This window comes from Triplophysa rosa, linkage group LG24, assembly GCF_024868665.1.
Source record: "Triplophysa rosa linkage group LG24, Trosa_1v2, whole genome shotgun sequence".
In the NCBI taxonomy this organism is placed as follows: Eukaryota; Metazoa; Chordata; class Actinopteri; order Cypriniformes; family Nemacheilidae; genus Triplophysa; species Triplophysa rosa.
Genome location: NC_079913.1, coordinates 9,191,033 through 9,213,541, shown reverse-complemented (window position 1 = coordinate 9,213,541; position 22,509 = coordinate 9,191,033). Strand labels below are relative to the sequence as shown.

The 22,509-nt window shown below is 40.5% G+C and overlaps 1 protein-coding gene across 1 annotated transcript in view; it reads left to right on the top strand.

The window, feature by feature from the left end:
* snd1 (staphylococcal nuclease and tudor domain containing 1) overlaps nucleotides 1-22,509 on the top strand; it is a 156,356-nt gene that overhangs the window by 128,174 nt on the left and 5,673 nt on the right. Inside the window, exons 19-22 of the mRNA XM_057323628.1 lie at nucleotides 11,011-11,134; nucleotides 12,607-12,676; nucleotides 13,657-13,770; nucleotides 15,216-15,419. Of these exons, the coding sequence (XP_057179611.1) occupies nucleotides 11,011-11,134; nucleotides 12,607-12,676; nucleotides 13,657-13,770; nucleotides 15,216-15,419 (512 nt within the window). The remainder of the gene's footprint in view (nucleotides 1-11,010; nucleotides 11,135-12,606; nucleotides 12,677-13,656; nucleotides 13,771-15,215; nucleotides 15,420-22,509) is intronic.

The following is a 22,509-nucleotide window of genomic DNA, read 5'->3' as shown; positions in this document are numbered from 1 at the left end:
ATTCATATAAATGTGCTTTACGGCACAATAAAAGTCCGCGGTCGATATATAAAACCCTTTAAAAGTAAAAAAGTCCATTAAAAAGAAAAAGTTTTATAGCCAGGTGAACTGAAGAGAACAAAATGAAAAATGCAGTTTTGCCTGTAGATATCTTATTTTATCCAAAACAAACCTCTGAATTATCCAAGTTTTGATGTCTGACAAACACTGATTCCTGGAAGTTGGCCAATCAGATTTCAGCATCCCAACCGGCTCTGCTGTAAAAACCAATGGAACGGCGTCATTTAAAGGATCTTCCTTCATATTTTATTTATTTAGGTCAAGACGACGCTCTCCTGAGGGTACTGCGCAGAAAAATGCATCCAAGTCCACTTTCAAACGTTTACTGCTGTGATTATGACAAACCTGAAGGCCGTTTTCCCGATTTGTTTTCATGTGGTTGGATACGATTCCTTAAATGTATCCGCTCCAGCAAACACCAGTTAGGAAACATTGCAGGTTGTGTGTTTATAGCCCTCTGAATGCCCTGAGTGATCTTTCTGCTCATTCCTCCACAGTGTGATAGCAACTGTTCATTAAACATGACATTTAAAGTGCCCTCGGATCTGACCTGGCCCAACGGAGCAACCGTCCTGTGATTCAAAGGGGGCGATGTTTGGAAACGCACACACTCGGTCTCTACTCTGACAATAAAGGAAATGAATACATCATTTTAATTATACAACACGCACACAAGCATATAAACAGTTGTTTGTTGTATAATTAGAGTCTGTATTATTGCATGTTCCAGGGGCAGGCTTCATTGGCAGGGCCATAAAATTGACTTTTGTTGTGTGTTAATGGGTCTTAATTTGCTAATTAATTAATTTGCATGAATTTAGAACAAATCTTTTGCTGGAAGCGTGACAATCCCATCACGTTTAGCGTACTGTTCGGCTTCAAATAACTCCGTCTCAAACGTGCAATTGTTAAAGCACATTATGAAACTGAAGAAAAGTGTTGTTCAGCTTGTTCACTTTGGTTCCTCAGATGTGACCTTTAACCTTGACCTGATGTCACATCTAGGCATCATGCAGTACCCATGAATACCAACAGTCATGTACACACACTAAATGGTAAAGATGGAGGAAATTGAAATCAGTATCAGTATTTTTACAGCAAAAAAATCCTATTTTTGGAAATTGACCAGCACTCAAGTGTGTCTGGGTAAACATATATGAATGTTTTACTATAAACAAACAAACAAGCCCAATATTACCATATAGTGACCCAGATACTGTATCAATATAATAACGTATCGCCGGGTCCCAGATGATTCTCACGCCTACAGTACAACACACTCAGCTGAGCTCTTTGAGAGATAATTATTCGGGTTATCTGGTTAGCTGCCGTGGAAAAAGCAGGTCGCAGCAAAAAACAGGAGATGAAAAAGAGAAAATAGAGAAATAAGATAAGAAAGAAAAATGCTGAGCTGAATGTGCAGTATGTTTGCAGCTTTGCACTGTTTTGGCTTTTTTGTTGTTTCTTTTTTTAAGGGCGTGTGTTCAGATGAACCAGCAAATGTGCATTTTTTCCCGTTTTAATTGGCCAATGTTTTCCAGGGTGAGAATTGGAATTGGAGATAGAGATGTGCTCATTAGAGAAACTGGATTGTTATTTTCAGCTAAAAGTAATCTCTCACTCTCTCTCGCAAAACTGCATTAAGGAGGTCTCGTTCCTTGTAGAGCACTTCAAAGCCGAGCCGTATAAAAACCTACTAGGCAGACGCTTTGCAATTTCATTACCAGTTTCTCACAGCAACTTCAGAAAGACAGGAAAATTCTAATAGGCCATGCAGGATTTTCATAAACACTTTGAAGACGGGTCTTTTGATTATGACATAACTTTTTATGTCTACAAATTTGCATCTAATAATTCCACTTTCCTCCCATATGGTTATCCTGCTGAAAGAAGCATGAGATTTTTCAATAAAAGTCAGATGAAATTAAAAATAAAAAGTCCTCGTCATTGGAGATTAGATAAAAGGTCGTGCGAGGGTTTTTTTTTCAGTCTGGATGTCAGGGTTTCATGTAAGAGTGTGAGTAGGGGAAAATGAGTTTAAGATTGAGACACTACCTTATCTATTCATGTAAAGACCCAACGTAACATTAAACTAAAGATATTTTATGATTTAATATATACATTTGAAAATTATATAAAATTAAATACATATTTAAAAAATCATATAATATAATAATATAAATATATGTATTTACAAATTCATTTTTAAATATTTGTAAGATGTGAAATACAACACAAATGACTGTACTTGCCATTCTGAATTTGTCATCTTTCACTACACACACGCGTACCGGTTGCTTTTAAGAAATGAAGATTATAAATCCTTCAATGGAGAGAAACCCAAAAGAGACTTTATTGTCATTTGATCTAATATATCCAGATTTGGCCTTTTGCCACTGTGGCTTGTTTTCCAATTCAAACAGGAAATCGCCTTATTCACAAAGACATCGCCTGGTCTTTACCTTGGAAGACTCTGCGTATTAACTTGGGCGACCTGAAAAATATGGTTTTTTCCTGATGTGATAAACCTGATACATTTATCAGATTTTATTGGCTTTCAACCGAAGTGTTTTGCACATCATTATTTTTCCAGTAAATCAAATCCAGCCTGTTACACAGTCATACTGTATATACAGAATCATGTCAAGTCAAAGTAAACAGGCCTGATTGATTTTAGCGCAGGGAGCTGCCGTTCCTTATGGGCACAGCGAGATCTGCCGTTAATGCAAGGCTTGATACTGTAATGATCTCAGATCACAACTTCATTTAAAAGACTAAACACCCACAGATCACCGCCTAGATAACATCTCCGGTTTCAAGCGGCCCATGGGAATCGAGAAAATCTCTCTCGCTTTCTCTATCAATTCTTTTCATTGTTTAATTAGTTCGATGTAATTACTCGAAGTGTGAGTGAAGCGGAATTCCTCGGGCAAAGGAGTGTCTGTTTGTCTCTCCAGAGGCCGCATGTAACCGCTCTCTCGGGTGGGGGGGGGGTGTTTAGCTGCATAACCGAACCCTCAGGAAACAAGCACTTTTAGTTACTCATACTGATAGATAAGTTTCAGCATTATCATCAGCAAACACATCCGCAACGCACATTAGCTGCTGTTTGTCTTGAGCTGCTGGAGATAAGAGTATTCCACCTTGTGTAGATGTTTGCATGTGTAATTATATGCCAGTTCGCAGTGAGTATAATTATACATGTCAGCTTTGGCTCCTATTCTTGTTTTTTTCCCTTTCTGTCTGCACAAACTCTTTGTTCAACCTCAAATGCGCATTTCATTTTAGGTCTCGCTTAACTAGGGTCCCTGCGATCATAGAAAAGCTGGAAAGGCTTGGAGAGTTTCAAAGGTCACCGGGTTTATAAAATCTTGAAATTCCATCATTCATAAACATTGAAATATAGTCCATATTGAATATGTATTTATATTTATTTGAAACATATTTTATTTATATATTCTACCCTAGAAATGTGCTCTTTATCAGCTCCTTTGCAGTCTGGCACACAAGCCAGCATGATAACATCAGTATGTCCCTTGAGGCTAACCACCTGTGTGACATGTGCAGGGTGGCAGATGCAACTAGCGAAAAACTAGGGACACTAGTGAGGGAGGCACATAGAAGCTTATAGACAAACGCCCTAAACAACATTCAATTTTCATTGTCTTGACATTTGTACCCTAATAAGGGAAGTCGGTTAGGTTTGCTACCTGCCATACAAATGTAAGTCTGCCCTAGCAACCTTTCCTAAATGATCTCAAATTCTTTGTCTAGCTATAAAAAACCGAGTCGTATTTGGGTATTCTGTGTAGTTTGGCCCCCGTTGGTGTTAGTTTGGCCGATGGGTTTAGGGGCCGTCTCTGGCACACAGCTTAATGACTGGAGTGCTTCCCGGTTTATACACATCCTCCACCGCTCACCTCTACACGCAACATCTGTTTTACACCTAATGATGCCCGGCCCACATGCCCAGTCGGGAGAATCACTGGAAGTCGTTTTTTTCTCAATTGGAGTTATAATGTAGCATTCACAGACATCCTCAAGATTGTGAATCAGGTAACCAAACAGCTCTGCTGTGGCCACTTTTGAAAGGACACAAACCCCAACAGCTTATTTGCATGTGTTGAAGGCTGGTGCACTGCAGGGTTTTATGGGTATATTTGGAAACGTGCAATCAAAATAGAGTCAGGGTCTCGCACGTAGGCGGCGCGTTGGGAGAGAACCACAGATGCTGCCCCTGCCCTGCCTTCACAATGCCTTTGAAATCACAAAGCTATAATTTACCACCGGGTGCTGATTACTGTGCGACCACTATCTGCGTGCCAAATCGGGACCCGTTGTGCATAACCCGTCTTCTTTTGAGTCTCTTTTACTAGTATGACTCGATAAAAACATCCAGTTTGTCTGTTTGTATTTCCTAACGGAAAGCCATAACCGATCTGAGAATCCTGTCGACATGCAGCGAAAGCCAAGGGTAAATCTCCCCCTCACCGCTGAGGTCGTTCCGTCTGCCTTTCTCGCTCCAGCCTGCCCCCGCTGGGGCTCGTTCACCCCGTCTCCTGCTCCGAGTCGATCTCAATGTGGAAATTCTTTAATACTACCCTTATCCTTGCTGGATAGACCCCGTCTACCCGCCTATGAATGTTTAATAAGAAGAGCGGGCAGGTGGGCCGGTGCTCTCCGCCACGTGCCGCCGCGGTGTCAGCGTGAAATGTGACTTTGTCTTTAAGCCCGGCGTAGGCCGTCATTTTTACCTGGAGAGGAAAGGAGAAAGAGGGAAATGAAAAACGCAGTTTGAAAGAGATAAAGATGTTACTGTGTATGGCTTTGAAAGCAGTGGCGATCGGCTGCCGGGTGAGCGTGTGTGCTTGCTCTCTTTTTGTGGGCGACGTTGGAGATGGCTTTGGTCAAATTTGAATGAAATAAACAGCCAACATTACCTATAATTTTAACATCTTTTCATTCGGTCTCGCATGCTCTTTGTGTCTCATTAGCATATTACATACGTCATACTTTTTTAGTGCATGATTCATTGTTAGAGTAGATTTTGTTTTTGCAAAATATTCTTTTTTAATGGTAGGTTGTGAATGTTTCCGTGCATGTGAATGTGCTGATCTTTGCTCTATTTCGGTTTAAACAGATGATTTAGAGACATAAGTGGCTTGAGTCTTCTTGCCTCTGGGCATCATTCCACCAAATGAAACCACAATCACAACGCAATAATTTTGAGGTTTAATCTCTCTTTTCTCTGTGCTGCCCATTTCAGATGCATTTGCATATGATGTGCTCTCGACAGCGGCATTAAAACTCATATAAATGAACTAGAAATGTTTGCATTTTTAAGAAATTTTTTATCTGAGGGGCACTTGCATGTGTTTAAACTTGGTACCGCCATTGCCACGGTGGGTGGTTGCTAGGGTGGGTGCTTACCTGGAAGTGCTTCTGTCTTTATAGTATATTATAGTCCTTAGATATGCCTCTTTCAATGTGAATATATGGAATTATATGGATTTTTTTCGTCAGTTTCATCTGCTGCCAGATGAAAATCATACATCTGAATGTTGTGTCTTTCAAATGATATAAAAAGCTCAGAGCAGGAGGTTGATCCCACTTGGTTGCGTTTTGGGTAACGTAGGGTAGGCGTGCAAGTGTTTGACCCACTGGATGCGACTACAATAGATTCAAGTAAAATAAAAGCTGGTGCAGGTTATTTATAGAGCCGTATGCAGCTATGCTATGTGTACGAGCATTGCGCATCCCCCATAGCTTTTAATGTCAAGACACAATGTGTCATATTTCAGCTGTGAATCATCCATGTATAGAGTAACTGATATAGAGACCTTTAAAATAATCTCTATTTCCTCAATTACGGTCACGTGTATGCAATATACACAAGCGCACAACGAAGGAATATAGCAAAACAGCTTTTTAATAATAAATCCACAAGAATAGACACACCACGTTCACATAAACAATACCGGACAGAGGAATGAGGCCAAACACAGGGCTTAAATACAGGAGCAAATGTAATCAGATAGAACAGAAGCCGGTGCGGGACTAATTAACAACCATACGAACAAATGAGGGAACACAGAACTAAGGCTGCGTCCGAAATCGCCTACTTCCATACTATATAGTAGGCAAAAATGAGTCATGAATAGTATGTCCTTTTTAATGGTAGGTTGTGAATGTTTCCGTGCATGTGAATGTGCTGATCTTTGCTCTATTTCGGTTTAAACAGATGATTTAGAGACATAAGTGGCTTGAGTCTTCTTGCCTCTGGGCATCATTCCACCAAATGAAACCACAATCACAACGCAATAATTTTGAGGTTTAATCTCTCTTTTCTCTGTGCTGCCCATTTCAGATGCATTTGCATATGATNGTGCTCTCGACAGCGGCATTAAAACTCATATAAATGAACTAGAAATGTTTGCATTTTTAAGAAATCTTTTATCTGAGGGGCACTTGCATGTGTTTAAACTTGGTACCGCCATTGCCACGGTGGGTGGTTGCTAGGGTGGGTGCTTACCTGGAAGTGCTTCTGTCTTTATAGTATATTATAGTCCTTAGATATGCCTCTTTCAATGTGAATATATGGAATTATATGGATTTTTTTCGTCAGTTTCATCTGCTGCCAGATGAAAATCATACATCTGAATGTTGTGTCTTTCAAATGATATAAAAAGCTCAGAGCAGGAGGTTGATCCCACTTGGTTGCGTTTTGGGTAACGTAGGGTAGGCGTGCAAGTGTTTGACCCACTGGATGCGACTACAATAGATTCAAGTAAAATAAAAGCTGGTGCAGGTTATTTATAGAGCCGTATGCAGCTATGCTATGTGTACGAGCATTGCGCATCCCCCATAGCTTTTAATGTCAAGACACAATGTGTCATATTTCAGCTGTGAATCATCCATGTATAGAGTAACTGATATAGAGACCTTTAAAATAATCTCTATTTCCTCAATTACGGTCACGTGTATGCAATATACACAAGCGCACAACGAAGGAATATAGCAAAACAGCTTTTTAATAATAAATCCACAAGAATAGACACACCACGTTCACATAAACAATACCGGACAGAGGAATGAGGCCAAACACAGGGCTTAAATACAGGAGCAAATGTAATCAGATAGAACAGAAGCCGGTGCGGGACTAATTAACAACCATACGAACAAATGAGGGAACACAGAACTAAGGCTGCGTCCGAAATCGCCTACTTCCATACTATATAGTAGGCAAAAATGAGTCATGAATAGTATGTCCTAAACTTCAGTATGCAAAAAACAGTAGGCGAGAAATACCTGGATGGTCTACTACTTCCGCCGAGAATCGTGAGTGTGGATCGGATGGACGCTTATCTATCCCATGATGCCACGGGAGCTGAGCAACGTTCAAATTTCAAAAGTAAATCAAATAAATATAGCGCAAAACTTCCGTCCGTTTTTATTGTAAGTGCCAATAAATGAATTTCTCGTGACTAAATTATGTTTTTATCAACGCTCACGTGTAGGTTGTTGTTAATACGTCATGGGTCAAAGAGCATATGGGTCACATGACCATAAAACATGGTGGACGCAGTATGTCCTAAATGTATTTATACTACTCCCACTCATACTATATAGGACGTACTGTTTTAACGGCCGATAGGTTTATACTTATTTAAATTCAGTACGTACTGTCACAGTATGCTATTTCGGACGCAGCATAAGTCAAAACAGAACATAACAGAACCGTGACAGTTACAGGGTACTGTATGCATTTGTGTGTATGTCTTAAATGTTGCACCTAAAGTACGTTTTTGTTTTATGTATTTTGCTTTAGTGTATCTAATGCAAGTTATTCATGTTAATGTAAAGTAAACTTGAAAATAGTCTCAATAACACCATTAGTAAGAGAGAGTTTTGCAGCAAAGCTCTGAGTTATAACATCAAAGATTTACATTTGCTATGAGATCTCAAAGGGTCCTGCTCAGTACTCATTATCAGAATATGGAACATCACACTTCCCAATTCCCTTTCCCAAGCTCACCTGCGAGCTCCCACCTACTGTTCCCCACAACTCTCGTTTGTCCCTCATCAGAACAGAAGGTGAGCTGGAATCCATAGACACGTTCAGTTCGTTCTAATTAACGCAGCACACCGACCGCGAGCTAGCCGCATTCAAGGCCCCACGCACTGAAGGCTTACCCGCGCGCAGCCAGGAGAGTGTTGTAGATTTACAGTAGGAGGTAGAGAATCTGACCCCGCCGTAATTAAAGATGAATCCTTTGTGATGTCCTCCAGTATATCAGCTGAAGAGGACGTAATGAAGCATGCGGGGAGCGTAAGCAGGGCCGAACACTTGAACCCGCACCATATGGGCCACTGCAAGTCTGGGCAAAAAGTTCCCCCAAGCAGATTTATGTATATTAAGTAGTCCACTAACAACATACTGTATGTATCCATTAATTACAAGATTGAATTCACAAACTTTATCTGTATTATATTGATATTTTAGAGAAAGCAAAACTATTCAAATGTGTTTTCGCTCATTCTAAGTCCAAACTCTAGTCATTTTCATTTAAACAAATTCATGATGTGCATTCTGGGACCGAATCAAAGAAGCTACCATGTACAGTTATTTATCGGTTAGTTTTATGAAGACAGTCATATATAAGCGCAATTTTTCTGTTATTTTCTGACAATATATTATCAGTTAAATTTACAGACATTTCTATTAACACTAAGGCTGACACAATATCAGGTTTTCACTTCGTGGTTATCATGGCCAAACAAATTCATGATAACAATATTATTACAATATCCATTTCAATGTTTATCTTTAACAAATAATAGGTCAAATTCATCTCAAATTGTTTATTTTGTGTTTTCTCCGTTTTTGGCCAGCAAATCACACCTAAAATTTGAGTTTATAGATTAGAAACAGAGTTTGTAACCATTGTGGTTATTACCATTGTGTGTATCGTTGTGGCAATTATTTGCGATATTACCATATGTGTGAAATTACCTTGATATCGATAACCATGTTTTTATCACAGTTATAAATAACGGTATATTGGGACACCCCTAAAACAGGCGAAAACAATGCAACAGGGTGCATACAAAATTAAAGAGAATTAATGGAAAATTCCTTCATATGAATACACTTTATTATGCCCTATTTTGGTACAGTGAATAAGCATTTGAACATACGCGTTTAGATTAACACAATTGAAAGATCCTAAGAAACAAATCCTGTGAAGACTGTCCAGGCTTTTGAATTGAATTGCACCTTTGAGAATTATGTAATTACCCTGCAACGTGAAAATTATAATCGTATCGATTTGAATTTGTGTTTTTGTATTACATTTCACTACGTAGCCGTTAATTAACAATTACGGTAAAGGTTTGTATCTTAATACCATTTGTATTAAGCCCATAAGCCAGCACAGTCGAGTAATTGAGCATGCATTGTATTTACCAGTATGACGCGGACTTTTCTTTCATGTGTCGTAAATGAGTGGTCTAATGAAGTTAAATACACAGCCTCCATTAAACCTGCATACAGAGGACTCCCCCTCCTTATTTATTATTTAGCGAGCTCACGCAGGGACGGAAGTGGGGCATGGATGAGCGAGGCTGGAGAAACGCACTCTCTTTGCCATGCTGCCTGGGAAGAAAATGCAAAACTTTTTAAATTAGTTTAATAAATCAAGGCCGCGCGTTCAGCTGTCATCTGACACGCTACTCTATAGCTGCAGTCACACGGCCGCGTTTTAACATCTCAAAAGTGCTGGCTCTTCAAAATGCCACTAATATCCGTAGCGCGTGCGAAACAGCTGAGATGTTTATGTGTGTGCGCTTGCTTCTTCCTGTGTGTGCTTATTAATCGTTTAACAGACTGCCTTCAACCAGCCAATTAAATAGAGCATTTAAGCCACGCCCCTTTTGGAAAGCAGCCCCATAGTCTGTCATTAAATTACCCTCTCCCCCCACCTCCATCGCCCCCCGTGTGTATACAAACATACGTTCACACTTTAGCGTTGCTCTTTTTTCACGCTAATTAGCCGCGTGGAAGCTTTAGCCAGATTTTACGCTACACGTTTTTCACTTTCCGTGGTTTTCGCTTACTTGATTCATCCACCCGCACTTTCATTTTGTAAGTGCAATTGTGTTAGCAAAAAATTACGATTCTAATAACAGTAATGACGTCAGAGAGAGAAGGAAAGCGAGCAGTTTAAGACAGGCCCATTAGTTGCCTTCTTTTAAACTGCTTTCCTGGAGGGGTGTTTGTCACACATTACAGCTCTCTCTTTCTCTCGTACTCTCTCTCCCTCCGCTCGCTTTCCTACGACATTAGTCATGCCTGACTGTGGGGCCATTTTGTCACACATTTCCGTACCCCAGCAAACCCCACACCTCAGCGATTACGCTGATTGCTCTGTTGTTTGGAGAAATGAATGAACAGCTGTACGACTGCGGATGAAAAAATAAATATCTGCTCTGGATGTTCTCATTAGAAAGATGTTTCGATGTATTAAAGCCTTATTGCCCTTGAGTTGGTTTGAGTTTGTTTTGGTCACGCGTCCCCCCTCAAGCACACTCCTGCGCTAGAGGACTTTTCAGTTTTAAGCGAAAATTATTTCTGTATTTGTGACGGACCTCAGGGATCGGCAAAAACTGAATGGACATTGGGTTTTCATCAGATCAGTGTAATTTAGGATCGGTTGTTTGCTTAATCGAGCAAAATATTATGGCCAGAGCCATTAGAGCTTCATTGTTGGAGAAATGATGTTGGCCGAAGTACACGATTGCAGGTTAATGCATCACTGCCACGGTCATCATTTTTGGCGTTTCAGTACAAATAAAGAGGCTAGGGCATCAAATGCTGATGAACTTTGATGTCTCTAATAAGCAGAGGTTGTTTTGTGATATGCGCCTTTCTGTTCTTCTCACCTTGTCCAGGTACTCAGCTGGAGAACCTGATGGAGAGCATGCGAGCAGAGATCGCCGCCCAACCTCCGGTGGAAGGATCTTTCACCCCGCGCAGAGGAGATTTCTGCATCGCAAAGTTTGCTGATGGAGAATGGTAAGAAACGTGTGCTTGAATACTTCGAAGACATCCTGTCTTTTCCTGTCTGTCCACGAGTTTCAGCCAAATCGTTTTCTTGCATTCTTTTTTCTTAGCGTCTGTTGGTGCTTGTGTGAATGACGTCTTTTTGTTTATAAACGAATCTGAGCTCCATCCAAGGCCATTACTTACATGCCCAGAATTATTTTTTTCTGTGACAGCCACTCCGGGGACTGCGTTTTCCCATGATGCAGTTGGGACAGGGTCCTTCCCTGGAGGAATGGCTCATTAAGTGTGTTATCCACAGAAAGGGTGGACACGGATTGGCCTTCACCCAGCAGAAAGTCTCAGAGATGTTTTTCAAAAGCCTTTGAGAGCTGGAGGCTCTGGATCAGGCAGAGGTTTCGAGATGATTGGGGCGGTTTAGCATAAGTAGATGGTATGGCTTGAGCAGGGGGTCTGGAAATGTCTGGGTTTGATTAGATGAGAGTGGAAAACTCCTCTTTGACCACTTCTCTTGTGTTTGAGATGTCGCGCAGAGCTTTGAACCGCTCTTTATGAATATAAGAGGCTTCTCCTGCATTTATGATTTTAGGGCGAGAGGTTATGAATACAAGATCGACTCTCTCCTGAAGCCCCCAGTGACGGAACACTATGTACTGTCAATGTTACTTTAACTTCACATGTTGAGGACATCATCACAACCCTTAACCTCTGACACCAGGGAGTCAACTGCTTGACTCCTAATTTTCAGTCCCACCTAAGTACAGTACAGACTGTTGTCTAATGTAAATACTAGAGCATTTAAAACATTAAGTCACAAAAAATGACCTGGATTTTTACAGAGATTGTTAAAAGTAAAACTAGAAGTAGAACAGAGGCTGCCAAGTCTGCAGTTTTCCCCCGGAAGTGGGCTAGTTTTACGCTGCTGCGAAAATAATAAAAGCATTTATTTTATCCGTGTTCATTTTTTTAAGGTAAGATGAAGCTATTTGTGAAATCGGACTTTATGATAACTTATATTTACAGATAACTATCTTTTTTATGTTATTCTTACATAACTTATATTTTAAAAGAAGTTGGGTGAAATGCAGGGCAGGATCTGTAAAATATGTATTTTAGATATAGTAGTGGCACTTTTTTGAGTTTTGTTATTAAGCATGGGGTCATTGTGCTAGTTTTGATTGGCGCTTGAGCTAGTTTTGGCATGCAGATCTGGCAACCCTGCAAAAGTGTGTTGTGTGTTTGTGGATAAGTTACGTAGGAACAGTCAGTTGCATCATCATTTGGCTACCAGGTAAATGGAAATGTAGGCAGATTCTGAGACCGAACGATAGAGCCAGCTGGTAGTATGGCTGGTGTTAAGAAACCACATTTTGTCATGTCGAAACGTTCCACATTATCTTGTCCAGTAGACGAAGATAAAGTTCATAAAGTTTTCTTCCTTCACTTATTAGTATGTATAGATCAAACAATTCCTCTCTCTACAGGTACAGAGCTCGTGTTGAGAAGGGCGAATCCCCAGCAAAGGTTCACGTGTTCTACATCGACTATGGAAACGTGAGTATCTCCTCAGCCCAGTTCGTATGAAATCCAGAGCGGGTTCAGCTGTATTACACGTGTCTCTTCAGAAAGGCGCTGACTGATGAATGTTCCGGATTCCAGGCTGACTTTGCGTTGGCTTCTATTTAAAACACTGCATGTGCTTTCAAAAGCCAGCACTGGATCCGTCAGTCAAACCTCCGCTTATGTGGAAAACGGTTGTTTTCCGCCACATCACGGCTGCCTCAGTTATATCACAGGCTAAATAGAGCAGTGACATAAATCTGTGCCGTTTTTGCAATGAAAATAATGTTGGTTTGTTTTAAAAGGGCTTGAATGGTACTGTACCCAGCATGCTTTGTTGTTTTTATTCCCAGGTCAGTGCAAGAGAGGATGCAGCAGGTCACTAAATAGATCTTGCTCTGACCACTTTTTTCTCACACATCTCTATTGCCTGTGCATTTCATTTCTCTTTTTGCGTTCTACAAAAAAGACAAATCACATTCATTTGTTTAGAGTTAATGCATTGGTAAATTATTATTATTTAGTTATATTATTATTTTTGGATAAGCATACACATACATGTATGAATTGAATGTACACATCATAGTTGTGTTTGTGCATAAACTGGCTGAATCTTCACCTTTCATCTGTCTTCCGGTCTCTCATTCTCTATGCTGAAAATAGTCTTTTTAGCCTGCTTGCTTTCACATGTTCTGCACTGATTCACCGATTCTTCTAAAGACACATGACCACAGCGCTCCACTGAATCCCAGCAGAGATGTAGAGAGCGTCTCTTTCATATTGTGTTGCCGGCTTTGAGTGTGTTGTGTGGAGGAGTGAAGCGTTATCCTTGACTGCTTCTATCTGCCGTGCAGTACTCACACCTCCATTTAATGAGGACCTTGTAGGGGCAGTCGGTGTATGGAAGAGGTATGAAGTCTGTTTTATAACACAACAATGTGACTCTCTCTCTCTCTCTCTCCTTATCATTTCAGAGAGAGATATTATCGTCCACACGTCTTGCAGCCCTTCCTCCAGCCTTCAGCACACGTACGCTTCCTCCACAGGCTTCAGAATACGCTTTTGCCTACATTCAGGTCCCACAGGATGTAAGTTCTCGCACCTACACGCCTATACACGCTGTCATGTGATGCATCACACGTCTTGGCTTTCAAGCGGGTCCTGTAGAACATATGGTTTATTTACACGCAGGATGGCTTATAGTCACATTCCGGTTATACGGGACGTGAGTTATGAGCCATAACACGCTAGTATTTGTGGCAGTGTTTGGAATAACAAACTACTGAAACTACACAGGTGCAGTAAGTACACTTCATTCACGTAGACTTACACAATGTACTTAAAGTGCTATTGTCACACATTCATTTGATACTTAATAAACTGAAAATATAGTTTTTGTACTTCGATTCATGGTGTCTTAAAATGGCGCAGGTGAGTACACTTGCATCTTAAGTTTATCTTAAGTACTAAAAGTTCATTTTTGTATATCAAGTACAAATTAGTGTGTGAAAATAGAGCACTTTAAATTCGTTTAAGTGTTATATAGTGCACTTTTTTCACCCGAGTATTTCTGCAAAGTATGTATGAAATGCTGCAAAATTTTGCATCTATCAATTCCAGTGCATGCAATAGTGTATTTCATAATGCTGTGCACCTAATATGATCATCATCTTGTATGATGAATAAATCAGGATGTCACTGAATTAAACGTACTTCATGAGGTCATGTGATTATCATCGTAGCCTGCTACTATGTGAAACGCTACATCATAAAAAATAATATAGTAAGCCATATTTAATGTATACTTCAGAGTATACAATCCGGTAGTATTTGTTTTCTGTACATTAGGTGTTGCGTAGTATGGAAATGTATACTGGTGTGTATAGGTATGCGTGTATGTAGTTGTGACAGCATGCCACCTGCCCAGATCAAACTGCTGTTGTTTTGCGACGTGGTCTATCTTTGATGTTTTCTCTCTATCTATCCGTCTCTCTCTCTCTCTGGCCTCTGTATCTCGTACCCCCACCATAACTCCCCCCCCAAGGGGAACATGCTCTGAGGTTGCCATGGAGACTGGGTTGGCTCACAAGAGCAATGCGTGTGTGTGATGGAAAGATCAGATCAGTATCTCTCACCTTGTGTATTGAACATTTTGTGAAACATTGTGTTGGTACGTAAGCATTTTGGTCTCTTTGTTTTGAAATCTACATTCATTATCTCAGTGTATGTGTGTGTGTGTGTGTGTGCGTGTGTGTGCGTGTGTGCGTGCACGTGGGTGATGAATGAGCAGTTCTAGCTGGAGATGTGGCTAAGCGGCGTCAATTTGAAAGATGGAGTCTGATTGGCTCACGGCACACACTGAGGACCATGGAGTGTCTGTCAAATGTTTGTGTTGTAGTGTTTGTGTGCTCGTGACGAAAAGGATATTTTAGAAACTTTAGTGAACTTGAGTTTATCACTGAAATGCCAGTATGTATGAAGAGTTGTAACGGATTCATGTGATGCGCTCTAACCCACGATGACCCCTCTACAGGAAGATGCACGAGCCGATGCTGTGGACAGTGTGGTCAGGGACATTCAGAACACACAATGTATGCTGAACGTGGAGTACAGCGGATCTTCCTGTCCGCACGTCACGCTGCAGTTTACAGACTCTAAAGATGACGTGGGTCTGGGGCTGGTGAAAGAAGGGACGGTCATGGTGGACGTGCGGAAAGAAAAACATCTCCAGAAAATGGTGAGTAAGACCTGCTCTTTTACACAATAGCACGTATGCACAAAGTTATGTGTTACAGGAGAATGTCATTGTTGTTAAATGTCAAACATTTCTACCTCAGTAAAAGGACGTTTTTGCAATAAAATGGCAGATATCTTTGTCTGGCCAAGGCCAGTTTCATAGTAAGCGCTTTTTGTAGTCTAAACACACACCATTAAATATTCACATTTTGCCTTTTGAAATAAATCAATGTTAATTATTTACACCACACAATGAATATTTAAATGGTTTATGAGTATTTCAGTATTTGTTTAGACTATCATAGTTTTAAAGTGCGACAAGGGTAAAACAATAAAATAAGTGGGAAATGCCACTATGTTTCCAAGACATCATAAAGCAAATAAATCAATTCTTACCATTTTTAATCTAAATTCAAGAGTCCAGAGTTCTCAGCGGGCTGCAGGCCTGTTTGTGAGTCAGAGACATTAGTTCTGTCTGGGATGTGTTATAATCTATATTGCCCTGCAATGCGCCTCACTGTTTCAGCAGCGGTTCACGGCAGGACCTCCGACGGCGGCCATTTTGTACAATTATGAGCTCCGGCCATTCATTCTGCCCTTGTTAAAGCCTCTCTTAGCATTTTCTAACACTCACATAGGACATGAGAGGACTTAGCGAGTTAGAGCATTTGGCTTCATATATTCAAAAGCTCTTTTACTTTGAGAGGTTAGTTTATTTGTTTACACAAGCTGCAACTCCGATTTCGCTCAGCTGACTTTCAAATCCTGTTCAATAGCTGTTTATGCACTAGCATTTGGAAAGGGGACTCTTAATACATTACAGACTGTTCCTCTTCAGTATGTTTATACAGAAATTTGATCTCGTTCTTTGATCATCTGTTTATATCTTAAGAGGTGCAGTTGATAATGATCTAGCATGCACTTACACGCCACATGCAATCTCGTGATGTCACTGAACTAAGTTTCTCTTTTAAGGTTTGCTCAAAAATTACATCGAAAATGAATGTCATTTGTGTTAAAACCAAGTACGTTCTAATATCAAATGTATACGTGTGCTTGTTTTTATTAGCCGTACTGTAACAATCCCTGAATTTAGAGGACCTGACCTCAGATGTGATTGTTTGTATCACTCCTAAATCTTGTAAGACCACACAGGTCTGAGTCTTCTTGTAATGAAATTGATGCTCAGAATCAGTCGGGAGCGCATTTGGAGCGTGTTTGTGACAGCCACGTCAGGTCCAGCATTCTCCTGTTCCCATAGGAACGCTGCTGTTCTGATTCCCTCGCGCTCGCTTTCTTCATTTTCTGTTTCGCTAACAGGCTACTCAGTCTCGGCCCCTTGTGTAGAGTTGAGCAGTCTGATGGGTTTCTGTGTTGTGTTTGGTCAGTACTGTGACTTCTCGCTTGGCCGGGATTCATTTCTGCTCCTGTGCTGCACTCTCTGAAGATCAGCCAAGCTGCTCATGTTTTCTGTGTTTGTAAAACACCGTTCCCCAGTCATGTGTATTCATACTGTACACTTGACCTTCATTTAAAAATACAGTGCAATTTTTGTAGGAGAAAAAGTCTCTGCTTACACTTGTTTTATTGATGTGTTCTTTATTGCCCTGTGCCCGCAGGCAGGCTAGCATAAGATGCCGTCTTTGAGAGCTTTGACACTACATTGATGCCATGATGCTCTCCATTTATTTTCTCATTTATTATCGTTCCTCCTCACGCACACCCCTTCTTGTTTATTCTCTTTGTCCTTCTCTCTTTCCTCTTTTTTTGGCTGGTTTGGCCTCTGGTGCTGCATAGTGTGTGCAGGAGGACTTGGTGTGTACATTTGCATGTTTTTGCATGACGGCAGCTCGATAAATCATAATGTGCAGAATTAAAGACAAAGCCGTGGATCAAACCTTTCATGCCTCCGTAAATGAGCGATGATTTAAACTCTTCTCATACGCTGCCATTATTTACGCTGTCTTCGTAACACACAGAGCCATCTCACTCGTGACCCCTCTCTCTCTTCTTCGTCTCTTTGATATTTTATTCTTTTTAAACACAATTCTCTGTGAAGTAGAGCGCAGTGGAGTCTTTGGTGTACGTCCTCTAGGTTCCTGAAGGTTATCTGCCATGTTTGACACCTGACTTTCCGCTATCAACAAATCTTAGCTCTGTCGCTTTCGCTGCGGTCCAGCGTGAAGCGTCTTTGAACATCCGTACCGGGTGAACGATAGAGGGAAGGGAAATCTTTAACGTGAAAGTCTGAGGCAGATATGGGTACGTCAGCCTGACAGATGAGGCCTTCGGGTTCTCTTTCTCTCCACCTGTGTGTGGATAATGCAGGCCTTCCGATAAGTGTGTGTGAGCTTCATGACTTTTCACGATCGATAGCTGTGTGTTAGTCAGAAATCGATGTGTCATTTCCCTCCCTGTGTTTGACAAACACTGCTCTTTCTTCTGTTTAGGACAATCATATGCCAAGCTAACTCTCTCTGGTCTTCTGGATTTAGATGAGATGTCTGTATGGTATGAACACAAGGGTTTATAGAGCCGAACTTACACAAGCTACTTACACTAGTATCTAATATGTAGTTGGAACGTAGTTCTAACGTTGTTTAAAGGTAAGAAACAACATTGTATTCTATTACACTGTATTAAACATTAAAAAACATTTTCCTTAGGCATAAAATATTGACTTGTTGATTTAAAGGGACTAAGCTCTGGAATTGGGAGTTTCAGATGGATTAGGTATAGTAAATGTAGTTGGAACGTTGTTTTAACGTTGTTTAAAGGTAAGAAGCAACATTATTCTGTATTATATTAAACTGTATTATATATAAAAACAAATGGTCACATTTTATTTGTAAGGTCTAATTCTCTCTACTAACAAACCATTAACTATGACTTTTGCCTCAATAAACTCCTAATCTGGGGCCTCAACGCCGTGTACACACAAAAACTTTGCGTACGCCAGCTTTCACGCTCACGGTCGGATGTACTAACAGTGAAATTAACGTGAGAATGTGCGTTCCTCCATGCCAACTTCATGTCTGGCGTGAGTTTTTTTGTGCGTACGCACATTTACAGCTTTGTCCGTACGCAGTGTTTTAGTATGGAATCAACTCAAGTCTTTGTACATGAGGCCCCTGGTGCTTATTAATATTTAGTACGATAGTTGTTAGGTTAAGGTTTTGGGTAGGATTAGGGATGTAGAATATGGTCATGCAGAATATGTGCTTTATAACTACAAATAAACAGCCAATATGCTAATAATATGCATGCTAATAAGCAACTGTTAATAGTCAGAACTGGTCCCTATACTGAAGTGTTACCAAACAAATTTTCCTTAGGCATAGGGTATTGACTTGTTGATTTAAAGAGACTAAGGCTGGGCTTGGATTTTCATATGGATTAGGTGTAGTAAATGTAGTTTGAACGTTGTTTTAACATTGTTTAAACGTAAGAAGCAACATTATTCTGTATTCTATTACACTGTATTATATATAAAACCAAATTTCCCTCAGGCATAGAGAATTGACTTGTTGATTAAAAGGGGCTACACTCCGGTCTTGCAGTTTCAGATAGCGTATGTACTTCTCACTTTTGTTGATGTATAATGGCCTTCCCTTGGAGATGTTAATTAAAGCATGAAAGGTGGTCTAATCACAGCATGAGATGTTCTACAAACCTCTGGTGCTATTGATGGCTTTAGCACTGTTAATACTCTCTCACTCACTCTCTCTCTAATTCCTGTTGATATTGAGCTGTGGAGTCCAGATGATAAGGCCCAGGGGAGGTGTAGTATTTTTATTATGGTTGTTCCGTATCAGCAGATGAAATTGCTCTGTGGGAGTAGCGGTTTTTTAGCAGTTTATGGTAAGTGATCTGAGGTTTCATATAGTGGTTTACATTAATGCGTTTGTTCTCTCTTTATTTTCGAAGCTGTCACTTTTTCCAACTTAAAGTGAATCAGACAAACCACATCATGTGTTATTAGAGAGGGAGTGATGGAGACACGATCGTGACCAAAATGCGCATTTTCCAGACTTTGATTATTCCGATTCTACGCTATGGATCAGAGACTTGGTCCCTTCTGAAGAAGGAAATGAATAAATTTGAGGTCTTTCAAATGCAATGCCTCAGGCAAATCTTGGGTGTATCTCTCCTAGACCGACTCCGAAACGAAACTGTAAGACGAAAATGCGGTGACCAGCCCACGATTGAGGAGGCGATACAGAAAAGACAACTGCAGTGGTTTGGGCACATGTGCCATATAAACTATTCTGACGCCAGTGTTGGGCAAGTTACTCTGAAAAAGTACTAAATTACTAGTTACTAATTACATATTCAATAGTGTAATTAGATTACTGTACAAATTACTCTCTCTGAAAAGTATTTAATTACTCATTACTAATTACTTTCTATATCCTATATCAACCTTGATTTGTTAAGTAATTCAAAGAAAGACATGAAACGGCTCTTTTCATTCATTCAAATAAAGAATATAAAACTACATAAAGTAGTATTATTAACTGACCAAAGTATTACAAATGTGAGAATTATACATTAGCACGGATTTTAAAGTTAGACTTAGAATTTTGATGTCCATTCCTTGCACACACACATATATTACATAAAGTATTTAGTTTAATTACATGAGAAGTAACTGTAATTAAATTACAGAAAAAATAAGAGTAATCCCTTACTTTACTTTTTGAAGTGAAAAGTAATTAAATTACTGTAACTAATTACTTAGTAACTAGTTACACTCAACACTGGTGCCGACAATCACTAATGTGGAAGACACACCGCTGTGCGCCAAAGAAGACCTGGGTGGTGAAACAAGTCGAAGGTAACCTCAAAAATCGCCGTCTCACACTCATGGAAGCCAGGACCCTATCCACTGACCGCTTAGCATGGAAACGAATTGTGAATGATGTCAGAAGTTCATCGGCACCGACAGCAGCGTATGAGCCACGAAGTCGTCTTCGGCACAACGCCAGCTAAGGATAAAGAGAGAAGAGAGCGATGGATACATAACAGATGACATCATGCTCTTAATACTCATTGTTTTGTAATAACGCCAACATCAGTAATGGCGTGAAAACTACACAAGAGAACCTTAGTGTGTCTCTGAGGTAAAGAATGACTTCGCTGATTCATTTTCATTCAGCTGGTCTTTAGGATGGTCTCCGAGTACAAAGCAGACCAATCACAGCTGTTCATCTGCGATGTGCGTTTTAAGCTATGCAGGCGCTAAGTCTTTATAATCATCCTATTCCAGACTATTTAGTTATAAATTATTCCTAAACTTAAGCGCGTTGACTATTTCACAGTTGTTTATTGGCCACCTGTAGTCCAGTCATATCCCATCATACCTGACTTTTGACAACTCCATTACCTATTAACCAGCAGAACTGAGTACCCATCTTAGGATGGGATTTTCTGCTCTTCTCGTATCAAACGCCAACACGCGCACATCCAAACAGGCCGGGACACATGCTGAATGATACGCATCGCTGCCTTAAAACCCCATTTCGTTCCCGTGCCCTGTGGATTGAACGCAGGGGTTGATCTGGGACAGAGAACCCATTTCAACTTCAGCATTTTTCTGTTGTTTAATCTCTGTACCGAGATGATCAAAGTCCAAACTGTTCTCTTCAAATAGTGTGCAGCCGCGTCTACGAACGCATTGATTTCCAGTTTGTAAGAATACTGCTGTGTTGATCACTGTCCATCATTTTCTGCCCAACATAGTAGTTTGTGGCCTTTACGAATTTACTCATTGTGTTATTGTAATACTTGTTAGACTTACAATGATGATGCTAATTGTTTCATATGCTGTGATGTAATGTGACTTCATAATTGAAACATTTTAAGGACCAATTTGATAAATCTAATATCTGCATTGTATTCAATTATATGCACGTGTTTTACTAGCAGGCTGAAATTTTGGCCTCTTTGCCAACTATGTAAAACTGCTGATGTGTGTACATGTGACCGCGTGTGAATGCGGTTCGCGAGGTGGCTTGTTGCGTGTTGTGGTGCGTCTAACGCATGATGGATGGGGACTGCGTTAGCTGCACTTTTCTCTCCCGTCTGCAGCTGCAGCTTCCAGATGTACATTGCGGTTTTCCGCCCCTGTTCCAAAGCTCTGAAGAATTGTCTGCTCTTCAGCCAGCCAATTAACCCCCTCTAAATATCAGCCCCCCCCATACAAGCATAAAACAGCACACGTTACGCTTTTAACATCTGGCATCGTTGTGCATTAAATCCTTGGCTGCGATATCATTCCCAGTGCTTTGGAAAACATAGACCTTCCGTTTTTATTATGGAAGCTCATTGAATCTTCCCAGATATTTTTCATAAACCATCCATCATAATGTCATCCTATACAGCTCTGATCCGGAAACTAAGATGATCTCTCTCGCTGGCCCTCTGCCGTTTCTCTCACACTTGCTCTCTGACTCATCTACGTCTCAGCCAGTGACTCTTAAATGCTTGCTGTGGCAGAAGTGGTCAATATGGTTAGTGTTGTGTAGGCCTGTCTGTGATGCAGCTCTTTGTTTGGTTCAGAAAAGAGAGAGAGAGAGAGAGAGAAAGACTGTCTAGTGGCTTTAACCACCCACACGTTCACTTATGATTGAATAGATCCTCTCAAACCACATCGCTCTGATGGCCACCCTGATGATCAGAGAACGCCTGTACGCAAGATGAATTGAAGAGAGGGGTCTGCTAAAATATCTTATAAACAAGCTGCACTTATGCTGATTGACTGATGTGGAATCGGCTCCACAGAAATCTTGGAAAATTTTGTCTTTAAAGTAGTGCTGCCCCCAAATAGTCGACTAAACGTTAGTCGATGTGAATGAGGCTTGGTCGAATACGTTTTCATTGGTCGGTTAGTCGCGAAAATGAAATATAGTCAGTATGCGCGTTTAAGCTTGATCAGTGTATGACATCAAAAGAAACAACGCGAGATCAACGCAAACAGTGCCTATGTTAATAAATATGAAGAGACGCCATTTGGTTCTGCGCGAGGATGACAGCCTGACCACAAAAGCACTGAAGATACGACTCGCTGATGGGATGGGAATTGACGGGAA